The 10,388-nt window shown below is 56.0% G+C and overlaps 1 protein-coding gene across 2 annotated transcripts; it reads right to left on the minus strand.

Annotated features, from left to right (window-relative positions):
- Positions 1-302: 302 nt before the first annotated feature.
- On the minus strand, positions 303-8,588 carry LGI4 (leucine-rich repeat LGI family, member 4). 2 transcript variants are annotated; one of them, XM_008580359.1, is made up of 9 exons: positions 8,209-8,588; positions 7,716-7,787; positions 7,374-7,445; positions 5,853-5,924; positions 5,666-5,737; positions 5,265-5,434; positions 2,831-2,995; positions 2,249-2,754; positions 303-1,359 (listed from the first exon to the last, which is right to left on the minus strand). In XM_008580359.1, exons 1-9 carry the CDS (start codon positions 8,382-8,384, stop codon positions 1,045-1,047), a joined length of 1,620 nt encoding a protein of 539 aa, XP_008578581.1. In that variant the 5' UTR covers positions 8,385-8,588; the 3' UTR covers positions 303-1,044. The 2 variants fall into 2 exon arrangements, with proteins under 2 accessions (XP_008578581.1, XP_008578583.1); XM_008580361.1 differs by having other exon boundaries at positions 8,181-8,250.
- Positions 8,589-10,388: the final 1,800 nt, after the last annotated feature.

A 10,388-nucleotide genomic window follows, 5' to 3' on the forward strand; every position in this document is an offset into this window, starting at 1 on the left:
CCATGAGCCACCCCATAAAATGCTTAAAACACCCTAAAATATCGCCTGCATGCCTGAGACAACAACCCCAAGAGTCAATAAACGTGACCTGACCCCTAATAGTTCCCTTATATCCCTCAAATATCCCATGCCCCCCCCCCATAATCACGAGCCCACACAGAGACCCCGCAACAGTTCACCAGGGGCAGCCACACTGCGTCCCTGGGACCTCTTCTCCAAAACATCGCTCCTGGGACAGCAGCCACCCTTCCCTCCAGGCCACTCACAAGATCCCCTCTCCCAATGAGCCCGTGGGGCGGGGCGGGTGCACAGCGCATTTATTGAGTTCGTACACTTGGTGCCCTCGCCCCTGTCGCCCGTCGGGGAGGGGTACCTAGGGCTCCCCGACGCCTCGCGACTGCCTGCTTCCCCGCCCCCACCCCCCACGCACGCGCAGGAGCGGGGAGGGGCCGGGCTTCGGCCCCGGCAGCAGGCATGCGCAGAAGCAGCGCAGGGAGTCTGCAAGCCGGGCTAGGGGGACCGCCCGGCGACTGGCACGTCACGGAGGCGGGCACTCCTCCGTGGGAGCGATTGGTGGGATTGAGTTTAGAGGGAAAGGAACGCCAAGGAGCGCTGTCTCCTCGGTACTGCCGTGGGGAGCGGGGAGAGGGGAGGCGCCCCCGCCCCGGGGTTGAGAGGACAGCTAGCAGACCCCTGCACATCTCTCCCACCTTGACTTCTGTATTCCGGCTCCATGCAGCGCCCCAGCCTGAGCCTCCAAGTCTCCTTTGGTAGGGGCACCTGTCCCAGCCAAGATATTGCTTCAGACTGGAAGGCCAGCTCAGAAGGTCCAGTAGGCTGAGACCTTCCATTACCCCAGTGAGCCCAGACCCTCCAAGAAGTGGGCCAGGGCCTGGACCTGGGGCTGATGAACTTGACCTGTGGCCAGTATCTCACAGGACTGGCCGTCATCCCAAGTGGGGCCAGGAGGCCTGCCAAAGGGGTGTCCAGAGACCTAAGACTCCCTACGTCAGCCCCCCAGCCATGTGCAGGGTCCTGTCTGTCTCAGGCACTGAGGTCTAACTCGTGATGCTGGTAGATCTGTGTGGGGCCCTTGAAACAAGCAGCGAAGAGGAAGCGTCTGCCAGCCATGGTGATGTGGGCAAAGGCACGGGGGGCCACCAAGGCCGGGGGCCCCAGCTCCTGAAGCGGCTCCAGAAGCCCCTTGTCAGGCTCCAGGTGGAAGACCTGGCTGAAGGCGAAGTCACTGCCTAGGATAGCCAGCTGGTCCTTGGCGATAAGCAGCGGCTGGAAGACGTGGGCACCCCGTGAGGGAAGTTGCTGCAGCAGGCGAAACATGGAGCCGTCCCAGCGCATGACCTGTGGGTGGTGGCAAGTTAGGCCCTGAGGTCCCAGAGGCCAGGCCTGCCCCTAGTCCTCCAGGCCCATTGGAAACAGAAGCCTGTAGGTCCCCAAACTCCTGCAGCTTTCTTATCTTCATAAGTGTCACCACCCAGCTGCTTAGGTCACAGATTTGGAGTTATTGTTGGCCCTTCTCTCCCTCACACCAACCTAGAATCAGACAGCAAGGGAATCTGTTGGTTTTACCTACTATAGTTTAATGTTTCACCCACTTCTTCTGGCTGCATCTCGACCCAGACTCCATCCCCTCCTGCCTGGATGTTACGACAGCCTCTTCCCTGGTCTCCTGCTCCCGTCACTGTCCCCACAGTCTGCTCCCCACACACAGACCCTGTGTACACCTGAATCAGCTCAGGGCCCTTCTAGGCTCCGAAACCTCCCCTGGCTGCACCTCACTCCAGAAAGAGGGTGCTGGAGGGTGTGGGCAGGGCTTGACACCAGCATTGGCATTGGGAGTTCAGAGTGTCAGGGTGGGGATGGCCATGACTATGGCTAAATGTAAGTCCTGCAGAGTGTCAGAGTTATAGAGCCAGAATTTGGAGGGTAGAATCAGAAACTTGGGGCCAGTGTCAGTGCTGGGGGATGGGGAGTGATTTAGAATTAGCCAGCCTCAAGGGGTCACAGTCAGTCTTGTGGTCAGTGTAGGGATAGGGTCAGAGTTCAAAGGTGAGCATGTGAGGCTGGGTCAGAGTTTAGAGACTAGTGTGCAAGGTAAGGTCAGTGCTGAAAGACCAGCCCACATTGGGTGGTCAGTGCTGAAAAGCCAGCCTTCAATGGGGTCAGCTGCATTGTCAGGCCTGGCTTGTGTCCTCTGCTGCCCGCGCCACCTGATGGAGCTCAGCCTCACCATGGAGTCCCCAATGTAGCGTGTCAGGCACAGGAACACATCCCCACCAGCCTGGAAGTGGCGTGTGGCATAGACATCCTCAGCCTCAGGGATGTCCGTACGCCTCTCGAAGCGGCCACCAAACCAGTGGAAGAGCACAGGCCGCTGTGAGGCCGAGGCCAGCAGCAGGTGGGGTCGGCCATCCAGCTCGAGGGCCTCAGCGTCCGTGTCCCGGTGCCAGGCATGCAGGCTCTGGCGTGGGTAAAAGCCAGGTCCATCCCGGCACAGCAGCGTGGTGCTGCCTGCCTTGGAGGCATCGGCCACCACGAAGCAGGGCTGCCCGTCCAACCACAGGAGTTCAGCATCATTGGGCCGCAGCAGCCGCCGCGGAGCGAGGACTTGCATCGGGGCCAGGCGCAGGTCGGGGCTGGGCCGTGCCCACAGCTGTGAGCCACCCCACAGGCGGGCGGCCAGCACAAAGAGGCGCAGGCCCAGCACCAGCGGCTTGCAGGACACCACCGAGGGCGCTGTAGGGAGTTGGGGGGCAGGTCAGGCCTGTCAGGCAGGCTACTGGGCAGGCAGGAGGATGGGAAGGGGGCTCACCGGACAGCTCTTCCTCCGGCCGGAAGCGCTGCAGGCTGTAGTCCCAGGAGAGGATCAGGCAGCGGCCAGCGAAGGGCTGTGCCAAGACGATGTGGGGTTCCCCCTGGTAGGAGAAGGGTTCCACGCCCAACGCTGACTCCCCGATTGTCTGGAACCGGGACAGCTCTGGGGGTGGCAGGAGAGAGTCAGGCAGGCTCAGCGGACCCCAAGGATCCTCATCGCTGAGCCTCGGTTTGCACATCTCTGAAATGAGGACCATTCATGGCGTCACCTCATAGGGACATACAGAGTGGCATCTCTATCTACAGAGGTATTAACTCACAATGGCATGATCATCTTTATTTTCTAAGCTGTGCCACATCCTCAAATAATCCCTTAGAAACAGCATAGGGGTTCATTCATTTACCCGCACAACATTCCTGTGAGGTACATTCTGTTATTATCTCTACAGAGGAGGAAACTAAGGCTAAACTGGTACAGGAAGCCAGTTGTCCAACAGAACCCATCCTTCAATCTCATCTTCCATGAAATACAATCAGAGCTACCCAGCTGGAGGCCACTCCCAGTAACCACCCTCCCTGGAAGTTAGGTGTGGCCTTGTCCAGACCAAGTTCCTAATAGAACGTGACAAGTAACCAGTTTAATGTTCGCCTCACTTGCTTGTGGGAAAACAGCTTGTCCTGGACTTGGTCTCTTTCCCTTCATCTCACACTAGCATATGGACGTGCCACAACCTGCTTTCAACCATGAAAACCAGGACGATATCCAGGGCCTGCCCCACTCACCTGGACAGCTTACCTCAAACCCTTCTGTCTTCTTTAATTCATGATATTTTGAGCCTCTTTGTTACAGCAGCTGAGCTTTTATAGTAACTGGCACACCAAGGCTGCCCAGCTTGCTAGTGGTGGAGCCAGCGTGCCAGGCCCTGTTGCTAAGTGGCAAGGTTGAAGCCAGAGCCAAAACACCGAGGATGCCCACCCAAAGGGGGATCTTTTAAAAATGCCCATCACACCAAGGTCAAGGGTTCAGATCCCCATACCAGCCCACCACCAAAATAATATTAATAAAATAAAATAAAAATAAAAATGCCCCCCAAATCATGTCACCTCCTGCTCAAGCCCTCCGTTGTTTCCCATGTCCCTCAGAATAAAGTCTACTCTCCTCTCTGTGACTTTCAGAATCTGCACGGTGAGACCCCTGCCACCTTTAACCTCATCTGCATCCCTCCCTTTTCTCACTCCCCATAAGCCACACCTGCCTTCTTTTAATGCTCAAGCAGGGTGAGCTCTGTTCGGCCTGAGGGCCATTGTCCATGCCGTTCCCTCTCTCTGGAGTGCCCTTTCCTCTGTTCTTCAGTTGGCTAAATCAAGATCTTAGGTCCCCTCTTCAGGGAAGCCTTTTCTGATCCTCCCTGTAACATAGGACCCCCCCCCCCCCCCTCTCTTACCACTCCCTGTATTTATCACATTCACTTGTGCAGTGTTTTATTTAATGTCTGTCTCCCCAAGCCCCCAGGACTGTTAGTCCCATGAGGCCAGACCAGAGCTCAAGGCCATGTTCGTCACCACAGTGTGCCCGTCACCTCTCACAGAGCTGGGCACGGAGTGGACTTCAGTGAATATTGAGTAACTGAATGAACAGTGACCCATAAGTGAAATCCCTCGATCTCTGAGTCCCACAGACCAAAAACATGTCTTACACTTAGATAATCATAACTGTTGTTATTATTGTATTAACAGCATCTGCGTGAAGACCCTTAAGGTTTGAACTCAAATGTCCGTACCCTCAGGAAGCTCTTCCTGTCCCTCCAGCTCTGTGTGGCCCTGGCCCTGGCACTGCACTCCCCTGGCTCCCTCGTCTCAGCCCTGACCCTCTGCCTGGGCCTCCCCATCCCAGCCTGATCGTTCTGGGCTATTGCTGTCCGAGACGGGGCCTGCCTTCCTCTGGACTGGGGGCTCTGTGAGGGCAAGCCCCAGGGCTCTTCATCTCTGCTGTACTCTCTGCGTTGCCCATTCTCCATAAAGGCACCAAAATATAGTCACGAAAAAGCAAAAGAAAAGTAAATATAAGTGAGGTGATGCACATGCAGTTCTTAGCACAATACTGGGTATGTAGGAAATATTTTTAAAGTGATCAATTTTGCATAAACAAGATTGAACATTTTTAAGGGTCTCCCATCCCAGGCCCTGTGCCAAATGCTGTGCAGGCATGGACGCATCACTGAATAGTCACAGCAATCCTATGTCACTGGTTATTCCCCCATTTTATAGATGAGGAAACTGAGGCTCAGGAAGGTGGTGCTGCTTGCTCAGCATCTCACAGCCAAGAAATGGCAGGGCAGAGAGTGAGGTCAGCCCTTGAGCCCTGGCAGCCATTCCCCCAGTATCCCATCTTCTTCTGTAATCCCCTCCCACCCTACTGGGAAAGCCCCCACCTATGGCTCTGCACTTGAACATCTTGGGGTCGAGGTGGCGGAGCAGCATGTGGGCCAGAGTGGCAGGGCCCGCACAGGCCCCAGTCCCCACGCTGGCATTCATGGTGGGCATCCACTGCAGCAGCCATAGGACACGGCAGTCACACTGGAACGGGTTCCCACGGAGGTCCCTGAGGCAAGAGGCCGGGAGGGGCTGCAACCCGGCTTCCACCCTCTGGTGGCCATGCTCCCTGCCCTCTCCCCAGGCAAGGGTCCGGAATGGGTGCCCACAGGTGGTATGAAAATATGGCAGAACCATTGCAGTCATTCTCATGTGCACCAACCAAGAGTGGGTACAGATGCCCCATGCCCCCCTCAAACATGCCCCAATCCTCAACCCTCCTAGCCCCCTTGAGCCTCACACATGAGTCAGGGTCTCCAGGCCTCTGAACAGGAATCTGGGGAGGGTCTCTAGGTGGTTATTGGCCAGGCTTCTGGTGGAGGAAGAGGAGGAGGAGGAGCCATCAGCAGCTGCCAGGATACCCTGCATCCCTGGGTGTTGGAGTGTGGGATGCCTGTCGTGGAGGGCGGGGCGGTGGGGGCACGCACAGGTGTGTGAGTGAGCGGAGTCCTCTGAGAGCGTTCTTAGAGATGGAGCCAATCTCATTGTCCTCGATGAAGCTGTGGAGGGAGGGTGGGGTGAGGGGTAGGCCCACAGTGCTTGGGGGAACTCACCCCACGGAAGCCATAGGCCACTGCAAGGTGCCGAATTCTCCCCCAACACCTCGGACAATCCCAGGGAAAGCCTCCTCAGAAACTTCTCACCAAGGTCCCAGCCCTCAATCCCAGGGGCCATGAACCTGGCTCTGTGGTCATTGCCAGCCTCACCATGAACACTGCCATAACCATCACCACCACTGCCACCAGCGTCACCACCAATACCTCCACCATCATCCCTAATGACCAACCCAATGCCCACATCTCCAGCACTCGCGCCTCTATCATCATCGCCAACCCCAGTACCAATAACTACCATCATTCCCAACACCGTACCATGCCACCATCATCACCAACACTGTAGCCATCATCACCAACACCAACGTTACCAATCACTCCCGTTATCAACACCGACACCAATATCATCGCTACCAACCCCACACCAATAACGCTGATAAGCTTCACCAACAACACAACTTTCATGGTCAACACCAAAAAGACTGCCACCATCTTCACCAACACTGCAACCATCACATAAGCATCAGCACTAGCACCGGAATTGCCATCACCTACAGCATCACCGTTATCTCCAACACTCACGTCTTCACCCACCACCAGCGCCACTGCTGTCATGATTTTCGTGATTACAAATACCTCCACATCATCACCACCCCAGTACCAACAATATTGCCATAAATACCAGCACTAACATCCTTCCCACAGCTGTCACCAGCATCAACACCAATATCATAACTACCACCCCCCACAACACACGGTTATCACTAGCACCAGCCCCACAAACTTTGTCAATATCACCGATGGTGCCATCACCATTGGTTCTGCCATTTTTATTAACAACATCCCCATTCCGTCAGGCTCAATGGCACCACCTCCTCCCCATCATCATCAGCGACAGGATCAACACCACTGCCATCATGATTAACACCGGAGCCAGCACTGTCGTACTGTCTTTGCCACTACCACCATGACCACCTGTGCCACGACTATCCGCCATCAGTGCCACCATTTATCATACTACCACAGTGTCATTTGTCACACTATTACCACCTAACTTGGAGTTGTTTCCTGTTAATTTGGAACATTTCCTGTCTTTGGCCTCTGTGTAGACATCCTCCTTGTGTTCCCACGAGTCAGGTAGGGCCGGAAATTGTCTCTGATTATCCAGGCCCTTTGTAGATCTTGAGCAGAGAGATGAAGGGAGCAGGCCAAGATTACAGAGCTGACCAGTAGCCTTGACCCCACCCAAGGAGCGAGGCCTCTTGCAGCTACAGGGGGACCCTTGTCTAGGCACCTCCTCCCCAGGGCCACAGCTCCTACTTCCCCCTGCTCTAGGAGCCACAGCGGGGCGCCTCTTCCTCCCAGGCCCATCTGCCCATCCCTGGCCTCACTCACAGGTACTGCAGGTGTGACAGGCCTGCAAACGCATCGTCCTCGATCACAGAGAAGGAGTTGGATGTGAAGAGGCTGGCAAGGGAGGAAAAAAAAATTTTTCCAGAGTTGCTGCCGCCCATCTGACAGTTTAACCTTGGCTCCCACCCTTGGCACACGCGTGTGCACATGGGTATGAGGATGTGCACGGATATGAATTCATTCAGACACACACCTGTGTGTGCACACATCCTCACACGCGTGCATGCACACTCACCCATGCCTGTGTGTGCACACCCCCCACATGCGTGTGCATAAACACCCACTCCCTGGAGCTGGTTGTCAGCTCAGCCAGGCCCCACTCACAGCAGGTGCAGTGACGGCATCCTCAGGAAGCTGCCGGCCTTCAGCTGGGTGACTCCAGTCCTGACGAGTGAGCTGGGGACGTGGGCAGTGGTGGGTGAGGAGAACACCAGTCCAGTGTTCCAGTCCCAAACCAGAGTCCTCTGATGTCCAGGAGACCCTCACGTGCCACCCTGACCCTGGGCATACTTCCCCTACATCCCAGGGGAGACAAGCATTTGCCCTCCTCACTTGGCAAGGACCCTGGCAGCACTCGGCCCACCCCCTGGCTATCCTTCCTCTGGGCCCCAAATGCTGCCCCTGCCCTTTGGGATTTCCCCTGTGCTCCCTTCCAAATCCCAGTAGCCCCCTTGCAGACATCCCAACATCCTTTGCTACCCATCTCCCAAGATCTCAACAGGCACCTGTTTCCTTGGAGACCCTGACACCCTGCCCCAAGCCCTAGGGTCCCAGGTCTCCCATGCCCACCTTCAGGCCCACAGAGGGCGACACTCACAGTGACAGCAGGGTCGGGGAGAAGCTCTCGGGCAGATCCGGGGAGCCCTCACACAGGGCACTGTCTTTGGAGCAGGAGCAGCGTGGAGGACACTTTCCCTTTAGGGGTCTCCAGGTCCCCCCAGCTCCTGCCCCAGCCAGCAGCAGCAGCAGCAGCAGAATGCCCACCCCTCCCATGCCCCCTCACCCCCCAGGGGAGGCACCCGCTTCTCTCTGCCCACCCAGCCCGGCCCAGGCCACTACATCTCCTACAGCAGGCGACCCTCCGTCCCACCCGCGCTCGCCCTGCCTTGGGTCTCGCTCCTCTCTCTGACTCTCCTTCAGTCTGCCCTTCTCCCCGTACCGAATTTTCTGTTTATTTCTCTCCCTCTCCCTGAATTTCTGTCCCTCTCTCTCTCTGTTATTTTTGACTCTGTGCGTTCATCTGTTTCCTCTGTATTTCTGTCTCTATTTCTGTCTTTCTGTTTCTCTATCTCGGTCTGTTTTTCAGTCTCTTTAGGTCTCTGCTGGACTGTGTGTGTGTGTGTGTGTGTGTGTGTGTGTGTGTGTGTGTGAGTCCCTCTGTCTGTTGTCTCTATTTCTCGTCGTCCTGCCCCCCTTTCCAGCTCCCTTTGCCTCCTCCCACGCCCCTTCTCCCTGAACGTTTAGGGAAGGGACTCCCCGGCACCGGCACCAGGCACCGGGCACCGAGTGTGCCGGCAGAGCAGGGTGGGAAGGAGGACGGGGTCAGAGAGGCCATAGGAAGAGCAGCCCTGGGGAGGGGACAGGATGGCCGGAGCCTCCCCGACCACTCCCAGCCAGCCCCCTCCCCAGATTTCCCACTCAATCCCCATTCAGGGAGTTTGAGGAGAATGTCACCAGGGTGGGGACCGGATGGCTCTCCAGACTGGCGAGGGGGGTGGAAGGAGAGGCCGCTGGGGGCTGGGGACATCCTGGTTACTCCCAGCCAGCCCCCTCCCCTGGCTCCAGGAGGGTGTGGTGGGCGCTGTCACCAAGGCTTGGAGGGGCCAGCTCAGATCCAGCTACTCCCTCTGGTGGCCACACTCGCAGGACAGCTGCCCTGCCCCAAACCCACCTCCTTCCTCCCCTTCCCTGAAGTTAACCCCTTGAGTGCCCACCACCCACTGGGGGTAGGGCAGGGCCAACCTAAGGAAATGGTAATAACGATACCACCCATTTCTTCAGCGTCTGCTTTGCACCAGGCCTTGTCCTGGAATTTCATCTCACCATCGCCCTTTGAGATTGGCACCATTACCATCACTATTTTACAGCTGGAGAAACTGAGGCTACAAGTTCAAGTAACCTGAGCTTGTAACCCAGGATTCATATCCAGGCAGCTGGCTCCACAGCCTCTCCGTGTTACTTGCCTTTTTTCTTTGGAGATCGGAATTCACAGACATGTGGACAATTGATTGTTTTCATTTGGACTAAACTTTTAGCGATTTGGATGGGTTCTGCCCATTAAATTAGAAAAGTAAATAAACGACACTTGTCACTCAATCTGAAATAATAGTAATATTTATTGAGCACTTACTATGTGCCAGTCTTTACATGAATTTACTCACACACAGTCCTCACAGCAACCCCGTCTCTACTTCACAGATGGAGAAACTGAGGCACAAGGAGGTTAAATGATTAGTTTCGTGGCCCTGGTCAGCTCTAGGCCTAACCACTAGGCCGTACCACCTCATCGCCTGGGATCTGAGGACTCGCCCCTGTGACTGAGGAACACACACAGCCTCTCTCCCCACTGGAGCACACACTCAGAGACTTGCTGAAGCACCAGCTCAGAGGTCACGCAGATCTGAGTTCCAGGCCTAGGCCTAAGTTTTCCCATCTGTCAAGTGGGGGCAATGGTGGCACCCACTTCCCAGTGGTGGAAAGGACTCAGCAATAAGATGGAGGCAACTCATCCTCTTGGGGTTCGGCGCAGGGTAGTAGATTCTAGGCCCAGGTCCTAGCCCTGCAAACACGCAGCTTGTGACTTAAGCAAGGCCACGTGGCTCTTTGTTTCCTCAGCTGAAGAACGGGTATGATAGACTTTATAGGGTACTGAAAATGCAAATAAAGAGCTTAGTTCCAGGGACACAGAGGGGACGATGGCAGGCCTGAGCCCACACTCATAGAGCAGCCATCCCAGAAGCATTTCCACTCTGTTTACAGTGAGAAGGGGGACGCCAA

The sequence above is a fragment of the Galeopterus variegatus genome, unplaced genomic scaffold (genome assembly GCF_000696425.1).
Source record: "Galeopterus variegatus unplaced genomic scaffold, G_variegatus-3.0.2 Scaffold2073, whole genome shotgun sequence".
NCBI lineage: Eukaryota > Metazoa > Chordata > Mammalia > Dermoptera > Cynocephalidae > Galeopterus > Galeopterus variegatus.

Bases quoted from the DNA above. Each gene is read 5' to 3' on its own strand.
- LGI4 (XM_008580359.1), bottom strand. From the start codon at position 8,384: ATGGGAGGGGTGGGCATTCTGCTGCTGCTGCTGCTGCTGGCTGGGGCA. The intron at 2,996-5,264 runs GTGGGGGCTTTC...TGCCACCCCCAG, and splicing joins GTTCAAGTGCAGAGCCATAG to AGCTGTCCCGGTTCCAGACA. The intron at 2,755-2,830 runs GTGAGCCCCCTT...AACTCCCTACAG, and splicing joins GCCGGAGGAAGAGCTGTCCG to CGCCCTCGGTGGTGTCCTGC.